This window comes from Dermacentor silvarum, chromosome 1 (assembly GCF_013339745.2).
Source record: "Dermacentor silvarum isolate Dsil-2018 chromosome 1, BIME_Dsil_1.4, whole genome shotgun sequence".
Lineage (NCBI taxonomy): Eukaryota > Metazoa > Arthropoda > Arachnida > Ixodida > Ixodidae > Dermacentor > Dermacentor silvarum.
Genome location: NC_051154.1, coordinates 225,282,273 through 225,309,792, shown reverse-complemented (window position 1 = coordinate 225,309,792; position 27,520 = coordinate 225,282,273). Strand labels below are relative to the sequence as shown.

Sequence of the window (27,520 nt, the reverse complement as noted above, 5' to 3'; positions counted from 1 at the left end):
GCGCCATTTGTTTTAACTCAGGCGTGTCACATACGACGTGGGGAATTTCGCTGGTCCGTTTGGAGCGAATATTCCGGCCTCTCGGCGTCTGTCCGCGGGGAGAGCACCGACAACTCGGTTTGCGCTCCCTCGCCGAGTTATAATACCGACGCTCCAAATGAACCGCTGGAAATCAGCCACAGCGGCACACACATAGCAGGGCAGCGAGTCGTCATTATGCTATGCTGGCACGAAATATGCGTATTAAAGCTTCTAAACCGCATATTTCATACGCTGTATATAGCTTGGGCTCACAGACTGCCACCACGAAATGTCTCGCGATGGCTCCTTTCGCGCCCTCACACCTATGTACTTGCGCACCGAGCGAATTTGCGTCTTCGTGATGAAACAGAACAAAGGTCGAGATAAGACGCGTTAAAAGAGAGCTCTTTGCGCCTCGTTTACCTCCAGGTGAATAAAATGTTTCAACTCTACCATCAAGACCGACAGGCCACAAGCGAGTCCGCGCCTTCGATTCATTGCGCACGTGGTCTCTCGCCTATATATATATATATTGTTCCTCTCAAGCTCTCGTCACGTTGACGACGAACTCTCTACCACTGCACGATCGTATTAAAATGTACGCAGCGGTGATATCAGCTGTGACAACGTGGTCCCTGTACGTTCGCATATTCCAACTTCTCGCTCCGACGCGCCGCCGATTGATTCGGCAGCTTTGCGAATAACTGTAGTCGCACAGCTCAAACATTGAACCGCGAGCGATTAAACGGAACTCGCTCTAAGGCAGCTCGAATGCTACCACGCGGCTGGACCAAGAATCCGGCAATAATACATCGTACGCCACAGTCCTGAACGGTTCGTGTGCCTCGTATATGCCCCTCAGCTCTGACGGTGTCTTTCCTCAGGCGCCCTCGAATGCAAAGTGACTCCGCTGTGGACCCGCAAAATCTGGCCATGCATCCGACACCATTAGCCCTTTTGTTCGACGGCTTTTTAGCCGACTAATCGAACATGCTGTCAGATGATTACAATGTGGCCGCATTTGCGTCTATAGACGGCGCATAGAGCCCCTTTATCGATTTATTATTATCGATTGTTTCACCTTTTTTTATTATGTCATAGCGGCATCTTGTTGCCAACACTGTGTCTGAAGTATCAATCTAAAGAAAACATATTATCACACGCCGAAGCAGCAAGGCGGGAGTTCGCAACCGATCCGTCTGCAGCATGTCCGTAGCCGCCTGTGGAAGTAGATGGATGCGAAAACGAAGTAGATACGTTCTGTGCTCACTTCCAATACGATCAGTTCAAAATGCGCGCCAACTGCAGGGCATATTCGGGCATCATTGAACTCGTTACATCATTGTGTCACGTGGTAAAACAAACTGCTGACTTAGCCCGTTGAGTTACTGACCCTGCGCAACGGTTGGAAGCCGCGCCGTGAAACCACGACCCTGTCGCCGATAGCCATGGTCGCTCACCTCCACATCGGCCATTATTTCCTCTCTCGCTCAAGACCATTCTGCATTCGACGCGGCATGGTCCTATGCTGTCGCTTTTTCTTGGAACACTGACTGCCCCTCGCAGGCGCATATCACAGTGTGTCCTGCGCCCACAGACTGGCCGACACGAACAAGTCTGATCGATTGAACCGAGTTTCTCTGCTGCAGCTCGGCGGCGCACCCAGCACCTCGATTGCACGGGATGCGAGGCAGTGCACCTTTGAACCTTGCAGCGAGTGGGTGCAGCTCGGCGTTACCACAACCGCTTGCACCTTTCCGTTCGAGGTGCCGCGCGGATATTCTGAATCGAATAATCTCCCTCTCGCGCTTCGCTACAGCGAAATGTAGCAGGTGTATACTTCCATATAACCTTTTGCGAGGCAGAAGATTTTTGTATCCAACTTGGGTTGGACGCGCGGCGCTGACAGGGCTCGAGTATAGCTCTGAGCGGAGGTTCCCGAAGCGTGAAATATCTGCCCGCGTTGCAACAAACTTTAGGTTTTCTGACATATTGCAGACTTTCCCGTACGAGCCGACGCAGCTGCATGACGTACAGCGACAGCGTGGCTAATGTGGTTTATATTGTTTATTAACCTAACTACCGTATGTGTTTATGTGTTAAGTATAAATCATTCGCTGGCACAGGACAAGTTCGCCAGAGTTAATGGGGTATATCATGTTTCATAAATGTATACTATCGCGTGTGCTATTTCAACGACGTATAGCGACCCATCATGCACCTCTTCCCTCTTTCTTTCCCTCTTCCCCTTTCCCCAAGGCCGAGTAGCTGGCTAGAGGAATTTACCTCAGGCCGACCTCTCTGCATTTCGCATCATTAAACTTCTCTCTCTCTCTCTCTATCTCTCTCTCTCTCTCTCTCTCTCTCTAAAGCTACCGCGGCGGGCACAGAAGTGATGATTTGACGTGCCACCGTTTCCGTAGTGTCGCCTAGACGCTGCGGCTTTGCGTCTGCCTGCCGTGTGTCAGTTGTCCGCTTGACAAATTTGCATGGTGTTTATTTTTCATAAATAACAGAAACGTACGGCACCGTACCTTGAACTTACATTTATCCAGTTTGTCCGCAACCGTTGTCGTCTCTACAAGCGGCCTTTTCCCTCCCCCACATGTATGGGAACTGCGAGCGAAGAGGGGCAAGGCTGTCATTTACTTGATTCGTGGCAGAGTCGGTTCTCCTATCGCTACCTTCCCTCTTGGCTGTTGCACGATAGTATATAGGTAAGCGCTGCAGTTTCTGCATTGCTTTTGCAAGGAATGGGGGGCTGTCTTAGATAATTACACTTGTCACGATGATGTTGTGCCGACGCCCAGGGAGCTCCAGAGGGCACTGTGACAACCGTCGATGGAAAAGTCCACACGAGTTTCTCGCGTCGCCTTTCGTCTCTTCCACGCTCCTGCCATGTAACTGCGCGTTCTCAACCACCTCCCGACAGCAGCGGCAGTGGAAAAGTTGAATGAAGAGGCAAAGAAAGCTCCGCTTTAAAACCTCGCATAAACGCGATGCAGCGCGCGATAACTCTCAAGAACGTCTATCACTCTGTCTGCATTTCCTCGAGTAACGGAGCGAGCAGTTTAGAAGCGTCTGTGGTGATTATGGAGCGAAGACACAGAGGGGATGCCTCACCGTTTCGTCGCAGCCACATTGTCGCACGCGGTGCTGTTGGCCATTCCGGAATGAATGGGCATTCGTTCTTCTTCAGCTCGTGTTATACCAGGCGGAAGATGAAGCTGTAGACCCGGGTCCAAACTAAGGAGACAAAATATTGGTAAATTTGGTCCAGCTCTACTGTGGCCAGTGTTAACTTGTGGCTGCGTCCCTTCTAGACATTGGACAGGAAATGCACTGTAGCTAGAGTACTATAAAAGCCCTATATGGCTGTAGAGCACTACTGGGCTTTTTGTTAAAGATAGGCTGCGTCACCGAGGTCAAGTGTATACTCTCACCAACGCCGTAAAACGGGCCAGGCTCAGGCACGGATAAACATTTCTCGCAGCTTAGTACCTTGCTCGGTGTAGCTTATTAGTACCTCGCTATAGCCACGCTGGCTAGTTCCCAGAGTAAGAGAACGTAATGCGTCTTGCCAAACATTATAAGCAACGCTCATTGTAAGGCTATAGATTCACGCGACTGTCGTAACGTTTCCTCGCGGATGACGTTCGTTGGCCAATAGCGGCTCGCATATCGGCGTTCGTTACGTGACACCTGCATATGGCGTTTCCGATGACTGTATATAGTGTGATTATGCATTAACTCGTAGAAAAAAAAAATCGCGCGCTCAACGTATACAAGCCTCAATTTCGCAGCCCAGCGGCTACGAATGAACCGTTGCTTCGTCAGATGATCGGAACCTTCTGTCGCAATGACGGCGTCTGGCGAGCAGTAGCGATGGTAGCGAGCCGCACACATGCATCGGGCTCGCACTCCTCTCCGCTTCTCCTCCTCGTCTCCTCTGCAGCAGCGCCGCCTATACACTCAAGCGTCACGCGACGGCAGTGGTGGGGGTGACCTCGCGGTTGCGTCACAATACGCTATCGGCACGGCGGCTTGTTGGCACGGGCCTCACTTTTCTTTGTTTTCCGCTGCATCTGACTTTATATGGCTGGTACGTTTAATCGGCAACGCGCCACCTCGTCGCGGAGCTCCTCGCAAATTCCAGCAAAAGCCGAGACTAATCGGTGCGTTGGCTGCTGCCTCAGCCGTGAGAACCACGCGAGAAACTGTGCGTATAAAATAGAATAGAAGGCTCGGACCCGTCGAACGCAGGCGGGAGAAATGGCTCCTATCATCAGAGCCTCGCGTGAGACACACACACACAGAGAGAGAGAGAGAGAGAGAGAGAGCAGTGGAAGCTGAGAAGATTCATAAAGCATTCCTTTCGCGTAGCTCACTGAGGTTCTCGGCAAAGCATAGCGCAGTCATACTGTGCGTTGCAGCCCCCCCCCCCCTTTTTTTTTTCCCCCTCAGGTGCAACCGGGGACGAGACTGCCGTAGTGTGCGTACACGCCAACTTCGTTCACTATTCATTCATTCATTCATTCATTCATTCATTCATTCATTCATTCATTCAGTTTATTCACCAGACAGTACTGGATGGCTACCTAGGCTAAAAGCTGTGTAGACAGCTTGACAGAGGCCCAGGTAGCCGTTACAAGGCAGATACAACGAAACGGCAAAAACAAGATACTTAGCAATAATGAAGTGGACATGTAAGCATACGTATATGTTGATAAACAAAACCAGCAAATAAAGATAGTATAGGATCAAAATATAAAGAATGTGTCATCAATACACAAGAAAACAGATAGAAATACGAGTATATCATTTAACAAAATTGATACAACCAGACATTTATTACAACACTTTTACAAAAAATGCTCGCAACTGAGATTTCGACATGTATTTCGTTTCTTTGTATTTGTTCAGCAGTAAAGGAAGATTGTATTGTAGCGTTTGAAGTTTGTAATCTGGTTCGAAAACGTGGCAGAAACCACGTGTCTGTGCTGCGTGTATTTAACACAGGTCTGTGTACAGTTAAGCTCGCCGTTGTTTCTAAGAACCGTCTAAATATTTTATTTGGATGATAAAAAAAAAAAAAACGCCAGAACACGATAGTCATACATAGAAAACTCGGCTGCCAGGCTTACAAGAGCAGCATATTTAAACCACGTTTTGCTTCTCATGCCGTGCCTGCAAACAACACGACGCCGGCCGCTCGGCGTCTGCGTTGCGGCCGCTAAACCGACGCGAAGCCCCTGGCAAGCACGTGAAAGGTCGCGCTCCTACTAAAGGAGGTGTACCCGCGCACACACAGCGAGACGACTTCGAAGCCGTCCTTCAGAGCGCTTACGGGCACTGCTGTTTGCATTACGGTTTCGGTGGTGATCGCCTGTTTAGCTCGTCCATATATGTATACTGGCCAAGACGAGGCTGCTGCGTTATCCCAGCAACGTTTCCTGATATTACGCCTCCCTGGTTCGCAGGATCCCGTAAGAAGTACTGAATGGTATTTTATGACTGCTCGGCACAACCAACTCTAGCCGAATGTGTAAATAGAGCACACTTGCCGCGTACTGTCACATTATTGCGGGCCGAAGTTAGCTGAAACATCAGTGAGACATCTCTAAGCATTACATGCCGTTGTGAAAGGTTCCCGATCATTTTCGACCGTAGCAGAGCCGGTTTGAAGAGGCACTATATAGGCGAAAGGGTTAACTGCGCTCATGAAATATCACACAGGTGACAGGTAGCGGGAGCAGACGGTTTTGTAAGTCACAAATCAGCCTAAAAGCGAGACGCGGTGGCTGTTGCCACTTATAAATTCCCGCTCTAGCTTCCCGCCGGTCACTTCGTTGATTGTGGCATCATGTGACCGAGGCTATAGGCAATTGTTACAGTGCGTAGGAAAAAAAAAAAAGGGGGGGGGGGGTAGTCTGGCAGGCGAAGATGTTCTTTTGTCCCGAACGATAAAAGAAGAAAAAAAAAAAGCGCACAAATACTGCGAAGATCTTGACGCCACAGAATAAAGTCTTCGGCGCTGCTCTTAAATTTGGGCGCGAAATACAAAGATTGAATTTTCACGTTCACGCACGGACGGAAAAAAAACTTTATTGATAAAAGCACCTGCGAGGTTGCCGGCCCGGGCTCAGGCCACCTGGGCATTATGTGCGGTGAGGCATAGCCTTTCCACCGCTGCCCGGGCCCGCTGGATTGCCCATAGTTGGTCGTGTAGATCTGAGCTAGTCAGAGCGCTTAGCCATCGCTCCTCGAGAAGGTCCGGTTCTATGTTGTCCTCTCTGTATATTGGTCTGATCTCTGTGCATTTCTATAAGACGTGTGCCATGTCTGCGTGTTCGTGTTTGCAGAGCTTGCAGCTCGCTTCCGTGTATTGTGTCTAATTTACTCTGTTTAAGTGTACTGGGTTTCTGAAGGTTCTGGTTTGCAACCTTCTTCTATCTGTTTCTTGAGATCTGTCTGGTTGTTTGTGCGGTTGTGGGTATGCTTCTCTTTGTTTCTTATAGTGTGTCAGTATGTCGTGGTACGTGACTAGTCTGTCGTCCTGTATCGCTACTTCGTCGTCGTCGCCTCCTCCGTCTTCCCCATCGCCTCCGCCGCAGTCCTCACCCCCTCCGCGGCCTCCTAAGTCCTGCTACGCCGGCTCTTTCAGCCAAACAGACTCAGAGGCGTTCTCATAAAAGTGTATTGCGCTTTATTGTTTTCCTATAGTGTGTTTTAAACTTGCGCATGAACGCCAGTCCAGAGCAGTTTTCGTCATTTTGCAAGCTACCTGCGAAACGTTGCCATCGTGGATATGTGCGGAAGTGGGGATTCCAAATGTTGAGCTACGTGAGAGAAAAAAAGACAAAAGAAGAAGAAATGTAGTCCCCTCTATTTTTACGTTACAGACATATCGAAAAGTGGCACAGTTCAACGGCGTACGGTTTTCCCAGATGTCACATCTTCGAGGAACGCAGACCTTCTCTGTAAGAGAGCGTCTGGTTCGTATAATCTCTCAGCTCAACTCTTTGTCTTCGTCGTGCCGCCAACGAAGCCCGTAGGGTATGTAGTCCCAAGATCAGAATAACTTCCAACCGATCCCCGAAAGGACACTGAACTATAGTGGCAATTACAACTCACCAACACCTGCGCTAGCCCGTTAAAACGGTCAAACTATGCGTCTAGTGTCGAAAAAGATTGGGAGGCGAAGGTGCTTGGGGCTCAAATTTTTACGCGCACGCGAGCGAACATTCGAGCGTGTACTACTCTGCCGTCGGTCTCGCGATGTTTCTCCGCTGCCAGCGTACGTGCGTGCCCGTGGGAGAAGAGCCGTTTATCGGCGAGATCCCAAACCGCACACAATGCGGCCGCCGTCCTAACAAAGAAAGAAAACGTATGTATATACATACAGCAAGGGCCGTGCCCTCCCCCTCGCCGCCTTCCCCTTTCTATGTGACGTTTCTGTGACGTCACCCGCCCATGATGTCACCCTGGGAGGCATGGCAGATATAACCACAGCCGGAGCGCTCGAACGGCATTCGAAGTTTCCGCTTGGAGCTTTTTCCTGAGACTGTGTGCCGCCGTTGGCTCGCTCGCTCGCTCGCTGTCGTGCTCTTCTGCGCGGACCCGACGCACGTGTTTGGCGTTCGCCGACCGGCCCTGTCGATCCGCGATGCTGTTACGGACCGCTCCAGCCAGGTACGTGCAACGTGAGGAGGCTCTCCGTTTGAACGCGCCGCCGGGACTGGACCCGCTCTCGTCACAGGCAACCGACGCGCGCGGTTTGAGCCCGTGCTGGCAGCCAAGAGCCGCTGCTCGAAATTGTGCGAAAGTGCGGAGGCTGCGTTTCGTTCGCTGTTTCAGTGCTGTCGATCGCTAGGACATTATTTTTGCAGTGATATTACTTTTACGGAAATTGGCAGAGCCACGTCGTGAGCTCGTGAGTGTTCGTCGATGTCACTATCATCGCGTCCGGTGTGTATAGATGTTGATTCACGTGCAATGTCAACGGGTAAAATTTTTTTCTCGTCTTTTTTTTTTCTTTCTTTTTTTTTTTTTTTTTTTTGAGGCGACATGAATTCAGTTTAGCTTGCTTCTCCTTTTCTAGCAGCCTATAATGCGTGGATTTACCAAACGTTCCAGAAGAGCAATCGAGGAGTTTTGGCATCACTTCAATGTTGTGTATATATATATATATATATATATATATATATATATATAATTTGAAATGCATTGCAGGCCCAACATTGGGCGTTGAGTAAGCGGGGCTTCATAGTGACAATAACGTTTCTCACTATACGCGCAATATAAATACAATTTATACAGTATGTATAACTGATGATGGAATTATCGCCAAACACGCGTGAATCTGAAGTTGCGCTGCATAGTTCGAGCCAACTTAAGCATGTGCTGTCTGAAAGAACGAAACGGATAAATTTGGATGCGAGGTGCAAGAAATCGATATATAGCTATTTACAGAAACACTGTTAAGTGGTAAGGCAGCGTAACTGTGAAAGAAACAGTGTAGTAAAGATCGGCAAGGGGCTTATCGAACAGCGGTATAGTAAAAGGAGCACAACAAAGCTTAGAAAACGAAAGAGGGAATCTATTATTGATTCCAAGCGATTGCTCAGTTAAATCTATACTTTATTGCTTTTAGTACATTTCAATTCAGGCTGCCTCATTTTCTTGCTATCTGTCGCACTGAATTTACCAGTTTTCGCGAGTTTGCAAATGGAATTTAATTTCTATATTCATCTACCTTTACCAACCAGAGCCTTGGTCAGTGGGTGTATGAGCCGCGAGGACACCGACAGCGCGCCCCGTGCTGGTGCGACTGCCGCATTCCAGTAAACGTAGAATGCATTCCGAGTTCACGCTAATGAACCCCGGGCGGTACAAAATTAATCCGCGGAACCTTCCAATGCGGGTCCATCCACCGTTCGAGACGTTAAACCTCACCAGTTTTTTTTTACTCCAAAAAATCCAACGTTGCGCGAGTAGCGACGGTAGCTAGCATGGAGATAACGTATTTGTACGAGGTTTACGATCGCGCAAGATGCAGAAAAACGAAAAAGAAAGAAATACAGATGCAAGGAAAGGGACACACACACACACACACACACACACATATATATATATATATATATATATATATATATATATATATATATAGTTCAAGCAAATAGAAGCACATAGGAAAAACATATAACAGGACTTTACTGACGTTTCGGCCGGGGTCCGGCCTTCACCACTCTTGATTAAGGCCGGACCCAGGCCGAAATGTCAGTAAAGCCCTGTTATATGTTTTCTTACGTGCTTCTATTTTTTTTTATTTTTTTGAACTATTTCTGTACCGGCTCCTGTGATTCTTGGCTTCACTGATATATATATTTGTGTGCTGGTAAACGCTCAGTTAGTCTTTGCCGTGAAACGACGCAAATATTTATGTTTCAGCTACATCGCGAATGATTTATCGCTAAATTCAGCGCAAGTTTTGCTTTATTATATTGCTACTTGTTTATTAAATCCGTGCCAATTGTGGGATAAATATATACTGCCTAGGGAGATAACGTTTCAGTATAAGTGAAAATGCCTTTGTGTTTCTTGGGTAGCCTTGCTCTTATCTATTAGTGGCCATTTATAAATAAATAAATAAATAAATAAATAATATATATATATATATATATATATATATATATATATATATTGTGAGCTCTGCGTGTGCATTTCATCTAAACCTCATCTGATAAATACTCACCATCACCACGCAGGGCCGTAATAGTGGATGGCTCTCTCGCTTAAAAAAAGAAAAGACAAAAAAAAAAAAAAAAGAAGGAAGATCTGCGGCCTCGATGCGCCTTTCTTTAATAGAGAGATTCAGATTAGGGCGACGCAAGCGTTGGGGCCCCCTAATCTAAATCTCTCTAATGTCCCTACTAGCTCCTCTGCGTCTGTGTCCGAAAAGTTCGTCTCAAGACTTGACGAATGTCGGCAGAAGCCAGCCAACAAGACGGCAAGCAGCTCTCGCCGTGACGTTTCCTTTCGTCCCGGCGGTGAGGTGCTGCTCTGGACACCCATTCGTACCCCTGGCTTGTGTGAGAAGTTCCTCTCGCGTTTTCTAGGCATCACTACAGAACAAACCTCCCCTGTCAACTACCGTGTCACTCCCGTTCCTTCTGACCGTCATTGCCGTGGTTCCGAGATTGTTCACGTTTCGCGTCTCAGACCGTTTGTTCGGCGTTTCCTGCGCCAGTCTAAGTTGCGGCCGGGCTGCCCGCATATACATACTTTCTTAACGAAACGTCGTTTTTTGCATTGGAGCACGAAAGTAACTGGTACGCCGATGCATGTCTCCGCAAAGTTCGGGAATTAATGTCTCGAAACTGGTGTCATCCTGAGAATTCGTTCCAAATGGATCCGCCTTGCGAACTCCGCGGCTAGAATTTGTAAATTGCAATATGGTCCATAAGGCAATTATAAAACCTAATTAGTGAATTTTTGTTAATTAGTCGATTATGCATTTCAATTTTTTGTGCAAGTAATGTCAGCCTCTTCGTGTAGACCAGCTCATGAGCTAGAATTGTGCAATCTGCCACAGGCAACCTTTAAAATTTTTTGAAAGTGTTCGTTGAAACACCCGGTATATGGCACGTGTACATTGATTGTGGTGTGAGGTTGCAAAGTTCAAACTTTCAGTTAATGCTAGCTCATCAAATTTCTGCTTCTGGTTTACGCTGTAACGGCCAGTATAGGCGCCAGCAATATGAAGAAATTAAAATGTGTTTCAAGTATGTCCTGTGCAGCTACGCAATTACGCTGTTGCCTATTGTTATTCAACGATCCCAACTTAACGTGTTTAGTGCGAAGGATGTTGAAGCTGGTCACTCCTGCGAGCTTAGTGAACGCACGGTTGCGTTCAGAACAGCAATTTGCTGGCTAATATTCGTTGGTTACTGCGCAGATCCTCGGCTATAGGTCGAACGACAGATATGTGGGGGCACTGTAAACCAATACATGTGCGGGCTCCACGGAGAAAAAGAGAGCGCTCACGTCTGAGCCGACCCACTTGTTGATATATATCACGAGGAAGGCCACTAATATTTTAAGGCGTCTTTGCGCGTTGCTCGTGGTGATGCGACCGAAAATGGGGGCCTGTTTCCGTGACAGCAAGCACAGCATTCTGTCCCGCAATCGCCACTGTACAGTGACAAATAACATTACCGCGGTGGTTTGTCTAGTGGCTGTTTGTCTAGACAGCATCAAATGTCCCGGGTATACCCTAGGAAAAACTCCAACAGAAATCTCTGTTAGTCTTATACGAAATATATAGGTCCAATAAGAATACCTACATGTCCCACAGCAGAATGCACAGGTCCCACAAATATTTTTGCCAGTCCTGTATCAGGGCAATACAGTGTTCTAAAAGACAAATAAAATGTTTTATGGGTCCCACTTGAAGCAGTATAAGTACTGATATCAACTTGTATTGGACAAATAAAATGCTTTATTGGTCCCAATAGATGCAATAGAAGTAGTGATCATGATACAAACTTCTATTGGTAGTACTGCTTGGCAAGAAGTCGACCGAGCAGACGCGCCAAACATCGAAAATGAAGGAAGAAAATGCGTCGCTTTAATAAAGTGTTTACGCGTTCTGAGCTGTTTATCTGTTGTACCGAAGATATTTAGATACGGCTTGTTGTTTCCCTGCGTAATTTCGTAGAGATCATAGCTGGCCGCCAGCACATAGATCTGTAGGGGTAGAACAGGTGGGGCTATAGGCCACAATTAGTTGTATATAAGTGCTGTCCTGTGTGTGCTGATCGTAGTTGCTGCTGCTGCCTTGCTGAAAAGCTCAAAGTGCAGGAGGGTTCACGTAGAAAGGTTCGCTTTAGAACGAACAATTAATGCACCTTTGTAGAACAAACCACTTTGGTACACAGTGCCAGCTACTGTCTACACCAATACACCTGTAAGCTAATAGATCAATACAGGCTATCAGTTTTACCAGTGTACCAGGCATGTTATTTTATCGACCAATACATGCTATCAGTTTTATTAGTGTATCAGGTATATCTTTTCATAATCCAATAAGATGAAACCTACAGAAACCAATAAAAAAATGCTATTAGAATTTTTCCTAGGGATGTTATTCAGTGCTGTCGAATAGATTCCCGAGTGCGTGCTACAAACGTCCGTCTGAATACGCGTATGTCGGCATAGTGCACCGATGAAATCGCACAACGGAGCTAGCTCATAGGAGTATTAGAATCATCCCTAGTTCTTACAACAGAGCTCGTGTAGCTGAATTTTGTGATATTTTTAGTCAGAAAAAAATTATTACCTTTCCGAGAAACGGTTGTCTGATTATAACAAGCTCGACACCATGTCATCGAATAAGTTTACGATTCTTTCTTTCTTTCTTTTCCCCCGTCTCGCTTTCTTTCCCTCCGTCATAAGAGAAAGGCGTAAATAAGCGTACGGTGATCTGTTCGCCCTGCATAGAACGCCCATAAGCCATAAATTTTGAGCGCTGAATGTGTAAAGCACTCCAATGTTACTAAGTCCGAGCGCTAGAATACGGTTTTCGAGGTATGCGAATGGCATGGATTGCACTTACTGATTATTGAAAGCAATCGCTGGCTGAGATATGTGATCGCCGAGGTAGCGTTCAAATAATCAACATATGGAGAAAAGGGAGATGCGTTTGTGGCCAGTTCGATTGTCAGGGGAGAAAAGCGAACGGCGACATGACGTGCAGCCGCATTGAAGGGACGTAGCAGACGACAGCTCCGTAGTGTCGTGTTTAATAATGTCTGTGTTAGTATTAAGCACATAAAGTGTTTCATATTATGTTTAAAACTGTTTTGACATATTTCACACAAGCGTACGCTCATTTAAATTATGATTTGATCGGCTTACTGTCACGTGACCTAACGGACCTAACGTCAACAGCGTTGTTGTGTTGTCATGGCTATCATGGCGCGTTGGTAACCTCTGCCGCTGTGATGTGCTTGTGATAACTGCATACGGCAAACTGAAGACGAAACCTACAAGACTAGTAATTTTCGGGTGCCACTGTTGGACCCGTGCAGCACAATGACTTGTTTTGATGTCTCGTAAGAGCTCGCTAACAATTCCATGCCTGGCGCTTCAACGGTGCATCTTCACCGCATGCAAAAATGTGGTCTCCGAAATGTGAGTTAACGCTGGCGAGCGAGTGGCCACTACTCTTGCCCCACTTGACTTTGTGAACTGTCATTTATGAGTACACATATTTCTTCGTTCCCTTAACCTTAACACTTTAGTGACGATGTGTTTTGTGTGGTCTCGCTCACTTAGGTTTTATAGCGTACCACTTGACTACATGTGGGCTCATGTATGCTCATACCACTCTGCTTTCTCGTTACAGTTCTTGGGCGTTCTCCTCGTGAGTGTTTTAAGAACAGCAGGGGAAAGTTTTTGCACCATGACAGCTATTCCGGTTGGATTATTCTCTAGGTGAGTTTTCATCTGTCACAATTTTTTTCACTTTTTTTCCGAGGTTAGAGTCGTGCTACTAGGAGTAAGCTGTCTTAGCAAGTTGGATGCTTGTTGCGATTGCTTGCTAGAAGCGTCTATTTATAGAGGCCTTAGCGTCTTAAACGGTACTTCGAGTACATTAAGCTTATATTGGGGCCATGGTTGCTGTCTGGCAATTTTCAGCAAGGTACTAGAGGCATGGAGCAAGTTTAGTGGGGAAGCTGGGAGCCTAACTCAACAAGATCTCTTCCCATTGTTTCACACATTGGAGATCTACCCAACTGAATCACAAGGTAACTATTTGCTTCCCAAAGCCTGATCCCCTCCTTTTTTCTTTTCTTTTTTTGCTGTTTTTCAGCGCTCTGTTTAGTACCCATGCAGCAGCTCCTCCTTTTTATTTATGTGCTTTTTGTAAGTTAATTTGCCGTGGAAGTGGACTGAGAGCGGAGTTCTGTAAATATCTGTGCAAAGGTAAGCAACAGCCCTTATGCTAGTGCCTGAGACCAGTTCTGTGCTTTCTCTCCCCTCGCTGCTTTCTGCCTTAGTTTTCTGCTGACTATGCTTCTTGCCTGGCATCATTTCCCTGATTCGTCACTTCTTTATTTGCCACTTCATGCCATTTAACTGTAGTTTACTGGTCGCCTCAGTATGAAAGCCTTCAATATTGCATAATAGGTAATTACTCATTGCCAAAGCAGAGCTTCTGTCCCGGCCACAACGACACTGCAAGTTGTTTTTGTTATAGCTGTTAGGTTTCAGATGCAGAAAAGTAATGACGGATTGTTGGTGCTAGGAGATCATACTGTTGCGGACCAATTCAAGGTTTACAATGTACAAGTGGCTTTTCTATTTATTGCTTATAGTAGATGCCTTCCCATTTATGCATGAAATCTTATATTTTAATAATGTGAATTGAACTTTGCTACTTTGTATTTATGAAATGATGGCGTAACATTTTATGGTATTGTCCTTCCTAGCACTTCTTTTTTCTTTTACTTGTATACCTACTTGTAGCATGCCTTTTTAAGTGCCCTTAACACTAATCATTTGCCAAAATGTTACAGTGGTCTGGAGTGTAGAACATAGTAAAAGCTGTGCAATACTAGTTCTTCCTTATGTTGTAATTTCTGTTGTTTCTCTGCCTTTAGGCTGATTAGCTTTCATCTAAACCTCTGTAGCCTAGTATGCAAAAGGCATTAGCTTAAATATGAGATGTTGCACAATACATTGCCAGAAAAAGATTTAATATGTTTCTTCCTTTTCTTTTTTCCAGTTCATGAAATGTGGCAATGTTCTCACACCCATAATAGCACTTTCACTGTGGGAAGCTTCTGTTTCTTCGCTTCGGAAATGAAATATGCGCACGAAAGACGGTAAGCAGGAGACCAGCAACATAATTTCTGAAACCAAAAGCATACATGCTGCCCTTTGTAATTAAGAAGCTAAATATCTTTTGAATCAGATGACCAGAAACGTTCAAAACTTCAAACCCAATGATAAACGTTATAAGGCTTTTTTTTTTCTTCAGTTCTGACCACACCCATCCTGGTTGACTATGTGCAGGTTATCCAGATCCCAACCTCTCTCAAAGTCTGTAAAGGATGTACGTAAACTTCTCATGAAAAGGAGGTCAGAATCTGGTAAGTACTATTTCAGTAGTTTTTTGATAGATGTTTACAAGTTGTTGTCAAAGGAATAGCACAAAAACAACATGAAAGATGAGTCACAAACACACAGACACAAGGCATCTTGTGGTTTTCGTGCTTTCCCTCATATATAGGCTTTAACACTGTACTCAAGCTTCGTTACCTTAGAAGTTCCATCAGTTATGTGAAATTTTGAGTTATCTGTTATGCGCAAAATTTTAAAGCAAATATATTGCGACGTGGCAACATATTGGTAGCAGCATAGCCAGCTTTTATATCGCCAGGCATTTGCATAACTAGCATTCTCGATGGTATGGAAGAAGGCGACATGGCTCCTGTGATGACACACAGCTGTTAAACATATGGTGCACCACTGTCAAGCTATAGCATGAGAAGCGGGCACGTTATTCTCATTTGAGTGATGGCTAGTGCTACCATTAGAGCTACACTCAGTGTGGCACTGCAGTCGAAGCTATAGCAAGCATCCAATAATCAGGAGCACAGGCGGGCAAATGCACATCTCCCCGGGACACGTACCCCTCAGTGTCAGGGTAATGTCTGCTTAGTATACAGCACCAGAGTAAGCCTCATAGCTTCCACTCTTTGCCACGGGAACCAGTGTTGGAGTCGAGACGATTTCTTCTTCCTTTTATACTTGGTAGCTTTAAGTGCTACATTACTGGGAAACAGAATGGCTGAGTAAGGGGGGGGGGGGGGGGGGGGGGGAAGCATAATAGGTATGTTGTTGGAAGTTTTTATTTTCTTTTTTTTTCCGCTTGCATCACTATGTTTGGTTCGTTCAAGAAATGTTAGTTGTACGGAAAAAAATTGTGTATACTTTCATGTAAGAGGCATAGTTGACCAGCTAATGGGGCTGAAACTATATTTTCTTAAGTTCTCAAGCCTGCATAAAAAATATAGTGTCTGCTCATCTTATTTGCTCCTTCAAGATACACACATGCCAGCCCCAGTTCACGAAAAAACAAATTCAGGCTGCCACAGTACTTCACATAACATTTACTTTGTAACCTTACTTTTTGCTTCGTAAATAGGAGGTTGAGTTCATTACTGCTTAAACCTGTATAACCCTGCAGAAACTTGTATCTGTAAGTTTATGGCGTAATACATGGCAAAGCACACAATGTGCAGGCTCTTTGTGACAGTTGGTCGTTTTCTCTGTCCTGTTTCTCAGAAGCTAATGTCTTGCTTCCTTTCCTTCCCCTCTTTTTTTGTTCCAGTGGAGAGCTCGTATGATGGTGAGCATTACATGCACATATCCGCATGGTTTACAGACAGTCGTTTCATTATGTCATTTGTCCTGCAATATTGAAGCTGACTTTAATTTCTCTAATTTTTTTATTTTTTTTTATCCATTTAGTTTTCCTTGGCGGTTCTTGCAATCCCACCACATGGAGGAAAGATGTTGCTATACCAAAACTCAAATCATATGGCATCTCGTACTACAATCCAGTGAGTACAAACTATTGGTAATTCACTTATGCTAGTGTTTTTCAAAACGTTTATATTTTCCTAATGTGCAAATTGATTGCCCTATTTCCAGCAGGTGACTCAGTGGATACCTGAACTGATTGAACTTGAAAATCAAGCAAAAGAGGTGTGTAATGCAGTTCACCTGGGGCCCCGTTTTCACTGACAAGATTAGGATGCATGCAGAGTGCCCCTGATAGTTTGTTTCTATTTGTATCATCACTTCCTATAATTTCTTAGGTATTCATGGCTTTTTCCTGTTTTCTTTTTTGCTCTTGCAGAATGCTAAAGTCATGATGTTTGTTATTGACAACCAGACGAGATCAGTTGCTTCTATGATAGAGTCGGCTCATATAGCGGGTACGTGCATCTTCTTAGCGTTATTACACGCCATTTTGTCTAAAACACTGTGTACTTTAATTGTTTGTTTTTAGTACTATCCCAAGTACAGTGTGATTTTGTATGTTGTGCATCACTTGTATGGGTACTAATATTTTCAACCTGACTTTGCACGTCAAATGAGCTCCGTTTTTAATTAAATAGCTTAGTGTTCAATTCGGTAGAACTATGGCCAACAGTTGGCCTTTTTTTCACAGTTCTAACAAAGAGAGAGGCACATTTTAAACCTTTTTACATCATGGTGCCTGCAATTGAAGTCCTGTAATTGCAGGTATCTGAAAGCTCCTTCATATTGCATAGCATTCTTGCATTTGCTCTGCTCAATGACTGCTTTCACTTTCATTTAGAAAAATGCCACTATTTAAATCTTGTAATACTTTCCATGTCTAGTAAAAATGTAGAGACCACAAGGAATATGATGGGAGAAAATTGACTCATGTGACACCCTGATAAGTTCTGTTATAACCTGGTTGCCAGATCTTTTGACAGTTTTTTTTTTAACTGAAAAAGTTATGGCATGCTGTTTCTTGGCTGTCTGCATGCAATGTGTTGTAGGCTTGTGTACACCAAGCAGGTCACGTCAATAAACGCAAATCAAACGTGAAGCTGCAATGTAGCAGAACATGCTTTAAATTTATAAGTTTTAGTTATGCTGTACTTCATAATATTTTTGCTTTCTTTTTGTAAAGTGCATTCGCTGCTTCTTGTCTAAGCAGCTGCATGAATCCACTGTGAATTGCTTCTTGATGCTGCAATCTAGCTGCTTTGCTCTCTCTTAGCCAGGTGCAAAGTGCTGCTAAAACTTTAACACCTTATAAGAGTCCGGTGTTATTTTGCTACGTATAAAATACGTATTGCAAGAATGTTGTGTATGAGAAAGGGTTCCATATCTGGTGGCTATGGTGGCTATGTTGTGTATAGAAAGGGTTCCTTAGCTGGTGACTTATTTATTCACTTTAATGATTTGGCAACTGTGCAGTGTGTCACTAAACATCACTAAACATGTTGTTGGCAAGTCACCCCTTAGCTTCTCTGTCCCTTGTTATGTGCGGCATCAAATTTGTTGGCAAATGTATAGTGCTGACAAGGCCTCTTGTGTGCACACAGGCACCCGACGCAAGCTGATCCTTATCCTCACCGAGCAGTCACCGCCAGGCAGTCTAGTGCTGGGTGAGCCTATCTCGGAGAAGGAGTACCGGGACCTGCAGCAGGGCCGCAACTACTTGCGGGACTTAGTGGAGATGCGTGGCATACCCGTCTTCCAGAGCATGTCTGATGCCCTGGAGGTGACCAATCGCTGCCTCAAAGAAGATCTCTGGCCTCAGGATATCCGGGGCCGCCAGGACCTTGTCCAAGTGCCACACCTCGCCCTTGGTGACAAGTACCTGTGAGCATACCTTCCCTGCACATTTACCCACTTGGGCATGGGTACAGATCGCCACAACCCTGTCCAAAGTGCCAGAGTAGTGTGTTCTGGAGCAAAAAGAAAGCATTATTTGAGAGTAGATGCTGGGGTTTGAGTGATAGTGCTTACCTGCAGACGCAGCCACATTGACGCACAATCTGCATAATATTGAACACCATACCTTCAACCAAGCAGCTACTGCCAGGTTATGTTTAGCACACTGCCCAACCACTGCAGACAGGATTGTGGCAGTCCATTCTAGAATGCTGAAAGGTGTATTGGTGCTTGAGAGCTTATTTCATTAAAGCTTTATTTGTGCTTCAGACAGATTAAGCAGATGCACTTTAAGAGTAAGTTAAAATCTGCTTATTGAGCATTGTGCAGATCCAGTCCTGCACAGTGGAATTGTGTGAGGTTAGCCTTTTGGCTACTATCAATTTTTTTTTTTTTTCACAGGCTGATTTTTCTTCATGTCATGCGGAATTCACGCCATTCTTCATGGCTTTAGTTGTATTATCGTGGCTTTTTGTGGCCAACCCATCTTACCATCATAATCGGTTCAAATCCTTATAAAGTAAAATCTGCTATAAGTACCATAAAAGGTTCATTATGCAGGAAATGGTTGTCCAATTGTGTTAAGCAATATGAACAGTTAGTATCATTGTGATAATGGACTGCCCACGCTTGCAAGTAGAACACAGGCATTTATTTAAGCTAGGTGGCTTAGGCAAGGACAGAACTAACATAAATTTTAAGTAATGTGTTATGTATGTTGTACGTTGCAGGCACTTCATGGGCACTTCAGAAATTTTGTGCACAGTTGACTTATATTTCTGTGTGTGTTTCAAGGGAGCCCTGTGCAAGCACGGTCGTGTAATGGTTCCAATTCCTTCCACTTTTCCAGCGTAAATGAAATGCTAATGTTGATGCTGTAAAGCATTTCAGCTGTTAAATCAAACAAGCTAGCAAAGTACTTCCTTATTAGTGGGATTATTACTTTGGAGTCAGTAGGATTAAATTGGAACATATGAGTAACCCACTAGGAATGAAGTAGGCTAATTGCAATGCAGTGAAGTTAAAAAGACTAAACATAATTTGTGACCATAGCAGAAGCCTGTAATGCTGTCTGGCAGTCAGCACCAAAAGCTTTCCACAAGCTTATGTCAGTGTGCTTGGGAGAGTCTGACCTGAAGTGTTGAAATTATTTTAGTCATTTTGTTATATGGCTCTTTCATCACAGTGATGCTTGATACCACAGATTGTTCCATTTGACAGTGTCTGGCTGTAAGAAAGCATTGTCGCATTTCTAGCTGCATTTTCACAGGCATCAGACAAAACAGCTTTGAGACAACACAGATATGGTGTTACATGCTAAGGATTACTTTTCTTCCCTCTCTCTCTCTCTGTCAAATGCATAAGTAGTGTTGATATTTTCACTCAATTAGCATTATCCAGGGTGATCACGTTTAAGTTCTATGGGATTTTTAAATATCGCCTGTGAGAGTCCTTGAGCTGGATTATTCGAAGAGGCGTACATTACTAGCAGGAGAAATCGAAACACACATTCAACTAATTCACAAAAAATGCACTCATTAACTTCTTAATTACTTTACGGCACATATTGCAGCTTACACATTGTAGCCAGTGAGCTTGCAAGGCATATCCACTTGAAATGAATTTCCAGGATGACATCAGTTTCGAGATATTATCTCCCAAAGTGGAACGAAATACATGGGCGTTCTAGTTACCTTTGTGCTTCAATGCATAAAAGAGTGTTTTGTTAAAAAAGTAAGTGGCCCAGCAGTGCATTTTTACGGCAAGTTTGGTGGCGCATATCTCCAAACTGGCGTCATTCTGGAAATTCATTCCGAGTGGATACACCTTGCAAACTCACCTGCTACAATTCATAAATTGCAATACGTGCTGTAAAGTAATTTTCGAAGGATAATTAGTGGATTTTTGTTAATTAATTGAACATGTGTTTCAATTTCTCATGCAAGTAATGTCCTCCTCTCAAAATAATCCAGCTCAAGGATTAGAATTATGTTATCTGCAACAGGCAGTTTTTAAAAATTTCATAAAACTTAGAAGTGATCACCCTGTACTTTGACCTGTCTTTGCATTGTTGGGAATGATGGTTACGTGGCAGGGCCTTGCAGTTTAATTCTGTTTGCAATGCACGTAAATGTCTCAAAAGCTGTTGGTTATGCTTATTTATTTGCATTGCGACACAATTTTTTCACCATTTACAGGAAGGTTCAAGAAGCATTCAAGAGCTTCTCTTCAGATGACGGGAAAGTTCGCATAAGAGATGTAAGCATTGCTTCTTAAACTTTAAAGTGCATTATTAGATGCATGTTGCTTGGTTGTAATTAGGTGCAATAATGTCTTGTCTTTTTCTGGCGTAAAACGCACATGTGTGGCCCCCTTCCCATGCTCCTCCTACCACACAATGGCTTGCCAGCACTGCACATAATCTCTGCTTTGTGGATGCTGGTGAACCAGCATGTGTATCTTTGCAATGCAGTTGGTTTCTAGGGGATGAATGTACACCAGGCAACACAAGCAGTGCATGTGAAAAGGCACAGAAAATACACTTGTACAAATTGACTAAAAGTGAACAGCACTCACGTCACTGGACAATGTATTGCTCAGTGGGCATGATGTAGGGACAATGTCCAGAATGCTAGTTGAGGAGGAAGGCACTGGCTGGAAAAGAGGGTAATTTTAATTCCATGCAACGAAGTGTCATTTGAGGGATATCCTCTGCATTTTTCTTACTAGGTTAAAGTTTATATATATTAAAAAAAAAAGAAGAACCTTGTCTAGGGGACCTCAAATAATAAGGAAGAAATGCATGTACAGTGTAGACCACTTATAACGTAACCGCTTATTGTGCAGGACCGGATATAGTACGGACTTTGCAGACTCCCGTTAATTTTCGCATATAGCACTCCATGTATACACGTATCGCTTATATTGCAGTTGCGGGAGACGAAATACCGGTTACAGTGCAGCTGCCTGGAAGTTCGGCAGTCAACTGAGATGGCGAACGCTTCCCTCAAGCCGCAGATATACTCCAACGTAACGCGAGCGCACGTCGAGCTCCGTGACGTCATGGTGGCGAACACCCGGTGCGTCTCGCGCCATCGGTCGTGTTCCAACATTGCTGGCGCATGAATAGCTCCGTTCATATTTTTCGCCCGGCACACCAAGCAACGCTGGCCACGCATCCCAGCATTCCTCGAGAGGGGCGGGCAGAATGGTGCAATGGCGGGAGCGCACGAAAGCACGTCTGTCACTGCGGCTCTCTGCGCATTAACAAGCATGGTGTCACGCACGCACTAGCAAACATGAACACATTTCACTCGATGACCGTGGGAACTTGCTGTCGGAACGCTATGGTGAGGAAGCGCGGCAGTAGCAGTGAGCGAATTGACCTTCATGCTGCCGCTTGCATCAAAGTGAACTAAGCCGCGAAAACACAGTGCACGGTGGACTGTGCCCCCACCGCAGATGGCTTTCAAGATACAGTGGCCCCTGTGGGCAGGCGTGCGCTCTCAGAGTAAACGCACCCCCCCCTCCTCGAGCCTTGCGCGCGACGGAAGACAGTGCGCTTGCTTCCTGCTTTCCTCTCTTGCATGCGCGAGATTGAGACGCAATCACCGGCTCACCCTCGCACGCTTTCACTCGCACATACAGCACACGACGACGATTTTATTGCCCTTGGACTTTATACGGAACCTCGCGGCAACAGCTACGGCAGCTAGAAATGCGCCTGAAGTGTCCATATAATTGTTATCGCAATAAAATCGTTGTTTTGGTTATATTGCGGATATTCGCAACTCCGATGACTGACGTTATAAGCGGTTTACACTGTAATTAAAGCGAGTTATCAATAATGCATAAAATTTCGTTGATCACCACTGTTTATGGGAGACCTTTCCAGCCTAAGTAATCAGTGCAGCCTCTTGCTTTGCATGTTGTGAGGCGTAAAGGCTAGCTAAAGCTGTTTGAGCTATCATGCAATACCATTGAGGCAGTTTTCACCTGAAAGGTGTGCAGTCTGTTACTGCATCTAAAAGCAATGTCTTAGCTACATAGAAAGCTCGCTTCTTTTGGGCTCAAAACCTTATGTATTTTTTTTATTTCTCTTAGGTTAAAATGGCATTCAAGGTGCTAACAGCAAGAGATCTCCCGCAAGAATGTTTGGAGGTACTCAGAAGCAACCAGCAGCCTGCTGTGGCAGACACCGTGGTTGAAGGGGATATGGACGACATTCCCATCACATTTGATCAGTTCTGCCTCATCCTGTCAGAGTTCAAGCATCAGGTAAGGACTCCCATTTATGCTATCTTGCTATACCTGCAATGTGCGGATTTGTCTTGGCATTTGTGTCACCATTACGAAAGGTCAGCCGGACTGGCTAAGCTTTTTTTTGCTTCCTTTTCTTTTTTCAGGCCAAAAATGGCACCTGGCTTACAGAGTTCCTAACTTCCATCCAGCGTCTCTTCAGTCAAGTATATGGTATGCTCTCTCTGAAATGCATTGCGCCACCATTGTTGGTTTTCTAAGTGCTAACAGCCACAATTCACATACCATCATAGCACAAGTAGTCAGAGTAGCCATTACTCAGAATGTATGGGCTGTATGAAATCGTGTAATATTCGCACCCCCTGCTTAAAATGAAAAAGTTTGCAAAACTTAGTTATAAGTTTTTATATTTATCCATGTATAATATCCTGGTCTGATTGCCAAATTTAGTGTCACTATGAGAAAGTGCACATAGCTTTGCAGAGTGCCATTCTGGCAGCCCAGTAGCATCAGAATTGATGGCAGTGATGATCTGTGCTACAAAAAGCAACCAAAATGATGAATAGTAATGTTTGGAAAGTGCTCATTAATGTTGCTTTTTTTATGAAACGCGCATTTTAAGTGGTGTTCAGGGAAACTTTTTGGACAGCAGCAGCATCGTATAACTAGGCAGTGTTCTAATTTTCTGTAAACATTACAATCATTCCCCACCCCCTTATCTTGATTGGAACAGACGTGGTTGGAATAATTACTTTAAAATGCACTCACCATCGAATGCATTCATCATCACATACTTTCTGCAGTGAGTATTGCTACTCTTGTGTGACAGCCTCCAAATGACACTAACATCAAGTGACACTCGCTGAAAGTGACACTAAATTTACCCATGTGACAGGGGTAAAGAGATTTCCAATGAGAACTTTCTGGTCATCACCATAATAACTTTGGATTGTTGTGAGCCTCAGTGAGCACCTGCTCAAAAGCATGGAGGACAGCAGCAGCACTTGTGCTTCATATTCGCGTGCAACAGTCCTGAGAGGAGTGTTTTTCTCCGAGATGGAACTCTTTTAAACCACACCCAAGCGTGATCTTCCTGCAAAGGAAGCGCTGAATCTAACTGAGCCATGTACAGCTGTTGCCATGGTCCTGTGTTAGTACATGCATGAAACTTTTAAGCTAAATGGTCCCTTTGAGCCAGCATTCATGTGTAGCTTAATTTTGTAAAGATGAATGTACACTTTATTGAACAATTATCAACATAAGCAATTATCAACAACTTTTCTCCAGAGTACCTGGAAAAAGAAATTTGCGGTAGTTAGGCAAGTCAGTATGGTAACTGACTGGAGATCTTTGTGTTACTTTGAAACAGCTGTTCTTACTACTAAAGAATACTGATGGGTCACCTTAGTGCCTATATTTATGTATTAAGTGCATTCCATGTGCATACTAAATAAAGCTTAAAGGGCCTTTCACTAGGCCTCAACAATAAATTTTATTATCACTTGGGAAGTTGTAAAAGCACTGTCTAGGGGGAATTCTACCGCAATAATTTTTTTAATTGGTTATTTATTAGAGGAGATAAGAAAACTTGAAATGTTACATCGCCGTGCTACGAGGAGGCAAGCTTCACTGCATGCACACACTATTTCCCTTGTCTCGACTAGTGTTCACAAGCGGCATTCCTTCCCTACCTTCTCCCAATCTGAAGCCGAGGGACTCGTTTACATCATGAGCCCCGTCTCTCTCTCTTACCTTCTTTTCCTTCTCTTGCTGTGTGGCGCACTTCTGATGCGGTTTTGGACATTCTGCATTGGATGATTTTCCGAAGTATTGTGCCATAATCAATGACATTGCAGGCAGTGCATCTGAGTAGAGGCATTTATGCACCTGACCTTCATTTTTCTGGTAGGAAGTGGGGCTCTTTTAAGAGGAAAGCAGGACCGACTTTTGTTTTAAATTTCAGTGGCTTTCGTGTTGGTGCAGCAGGCAAGATTGTCAGCACATACTTAGCATGCTTAGATACTTAGCAGGCAAGATTGTCAGCACATGATATACACATCGCGCTTGTGTGTTTGCAGTGCCGAAACCTGGTGAGGCCCCCTTTAGGTGCAGAGAGGCCAGAGTCTATATTGTAGTGTATGCACAACAAAATGGAAGCACAGATGAACAGGCAGAAGGGACAGTAGTAGTTTCCACTGCCTGTTTTACCCTATGTTTTCTGTGTTGTACAGTGAACAAAACAGAGTCATTGTGTAATGTAATTGTGATATTGAATGTCGTTTATCATGTAGTTCATGTGACAAGGGGAATGGGTTGGAAGCATCATAGTAATACTAGTAGGAATATTGTCAGAGTAAACAGGTTGAACAGTCAGCGTTATACAGCTGTGCAAAATCAGTTTCTGTGGGGTTAAGTTGCTGTGAATGTGGTTACAACTGCTGCTTTTCAGTGGAAGGCAGAATGCAAGAATATTTCTTATATTTAGGTGCACACTAAAGACTTCCAAGTGCTTGCACTTTAATCTCAAGCCCCTCACTATGGAATCCCTCGTAGCCCATTTTGTGCATCTTTGGGTTATAAAAGCCTATAAATGGATTTTGCCAGCTTGGCATATTGTTTGAAGTTGACAACAAAGGCACTGCGGCATCTGTGATATCTAGTGTTGTTGTTTCTTCCTAACATTTTCTTTTCACTCGTATTATTTTGTAAAAGTGTGCATTGGTCTTGTCTATCTTTGACAGAAAGTGGCCTCATGTCAACTGACTATGTCGCTTCTTGTTCTAAACACTTCTCCTAAATGCTGCTAGCTCATCAGCACAAGCATTCAGTGTGCTAAATGTGGTACAGCTAGGTACCATTTGAATCTGCAAATATTTATTTACAAATTATTGCTTAGATCTATTATGCAATCTCCAGATAACTGTTACAAATTTGGAGTTGAATTTTACCAGCAGTTCTGACACAAGCACTAAGGAATTATACACCTTTTTCTAGTATGAAGAGGAAAACATATGTTGGTTTTTTTTTTTCAATTAATACTGTACAAATAGCATAGATTTAAAATTATAAATGGGGATTGGTAATTCTGACCGCATTTATATTTGAATTAATTAATGTGAGGGTAGCAGTGATTCATTCGCTAGTGGCATTGCATATAGGAGAAATGCTGCATATTTAAGATGTAAGAAGAGTAAATTATGAATTTCATTTGGGTGAATTACTAGTTGCATGTAGCATATAAGCTTGTGTTTCATTACGAGCCGTGTACACAATGTCGTTACACAGTATGTGCATAGTGCACACCAATATATTTGTGGGTTTCCTCATGCAGATCGCATTGTTCCAAGGTCTGCTCTTTCTGGTGGAGTAACAGATGCCCCATTACCACCCTACTGGAGTCATGTTTACCTTGGAGGCTCCACGAAAGACTGTAGTTGGAGAGATGAGATCGCCATTCCACTTCTCAAGTAAGCAGGCAGTCATGCTCTGTCCCTGATCTATAAGTGGTGTACTGAAGGCTATTTGTTGCACCTGTCTAGGGTTTTCACTGTATTGTTTTACCCGCGCTGTGTCACCCACGCTGTGGCAGTTAGGCTGAACTTGTCTACCTGAAAATTCGAATAAGGAAATTTAGTTTGCAAGTACAGTCGCCAATCTATAATTTGAACTTGGTGGGGACTGCCTTAAAGTCATAATAATCAGGAGTCCGAACTATTAGATTCTAAAGAAATTAAGTCACTTAATTCCACAAGTAGCCAAAAGAAAGCTTGTCAACTTGTTCCTGCACACATAGCTTATATGCAACCTGGTCAGTCTATATTTTGATCACTGACCTACTGCGATAGGTCACTGTCAAACAACTACGTTTTTCTGTGGGGGTTAAGAGCATAAATGTGCAGGATACAAAGTGCACACTGATACAATGACTGATGGCATTGCCTGCAACAAGGGTGCTCTGATGCTATCTCTGTCTGCCAGCATGACATAGCATCAGTGACATTCAGAGTTATTACACGCTGTCACCTACATGAATATTTGTGGACAGCTTCATCTGGCTATAAATTGCAAAGTTATGGCGGCAGAGCCAATTAGTTTGGGTGAGCTTCGTACCTGTTTCAGTTTCCCTGACCTTACTTAGCTTTAGTTTCATAGAGGTAGCGATGTTTAAATTGCTGTAAGCATTGAACACCATTTGTTTTGTCTGTTTCAACAGCCATGTGCAACAGCCTTGTGTAGCTGAAGTTTGGCATCAATCTTTAGCCATGGGGGTGTCATGTCAGCTAGGTGATGAATGGGCACCAGAAACTGCAGGCACCATTTTGCTTTTGTGATGTCAAAACTTACAAGAGCAGACTAAAAAATAAAATGCCTTTAACCCTTTGCGGTCCGAAACTTTTACCCACTTTCCGGCTGTTCCGGTCCGAAACTATTTTGCTAGTTTGTGGCGCCGCTAACAAAACCACCAACTGTGGAAGAAAAACTCACAGGATATTTATTTTTTCTGTTGCATTCTGCAGGCAACTCCTCTACCAATATTTGAGCAGCGTGTGATACCGCTCGAAGCATTCTCCTGGGTGCAGGCCAGGGTTGTTACTGCAGATTTTGCAGAAAAACACAGTTTCCCTCCTGCCTCCATTTGTTTTTCGATCGCTACAAGTGGCACAGTCCTTGCTGGTTCGGCCTGGGAGCTTGTAGATGAAATGGCTCCTCCCATCCAGCTTTTCCTCGC

General features: G+C 44.3%; 1 protein-coding gene across 12 annotated transcripts in view; it reads left to right on the top strand.

Annotated features, from left to right (window-relative positions):
* LOC119436847 (uncharacterized) overlaps nt 1-27,520 on the top strand; it is a 245,026-nt gene that overhangs the window by 214,129 nt on the left and 3,377 nt on the right. For 3 of the 12 annotated variants that reach the window (XM_037703847.2, XM_049660023.1, XM_037703846.2), the window contains exons 2-14: nt 13,430-13,518; nt 13,723-13,832; nt 14,813-14,912; nt 15,103-15,179; nt 16,424-16,441; nt 16,564-16,655; nt 16,747-16,800; nt 16,955-17,033; nt 18,180-18,459; nt 20,730-20,790; nt 22,636-22,809; nt 22,938-23,004; nt 26,123-26,258. In XM_037703847.2, the coding sequence (XP_037559775.1) occupies nt 13,487-13,518; nt 13,723-13,832; nt 14,813-14,912; nt 15,103-15,179; nt 16,424-16,441; nt 16,564-16,655; nt 16,747-16,800; nt 16,955-17,033; nt 18,180-18,459; nt 20,730-20,790; nt 22,636-22,809; nt 22,938-23,004; nt 26,123-26,258 (1,280 nt within the window). In that variant the 5' untranslated portion in view covers nt 13,430-13,486. Of the gene's footprint in view, nt 1-7,576; nt 7,714-12,642; nt 13,216-13,429; nt 13,519-13,722; nt 13,833-13,897; nt 14,011-14,812; nt 14,913-15,067; nt 15,198-16,423; nt 16,442-16,563; nt 16,656-16,746; nt 16,801-16,954; nt 17,034-18,179; nt 18,460-20,729; nt 20,791-22,635; nt 22,810-22,937; nt 23,005-26,122; nt 26,259-27,520 lie in introns of those variants that run through there. The other 9 variants (XM_037703845.2, XM_049660021.1, XM_049660026.1 and 6 more) reach the window with 8 other exon arrangements.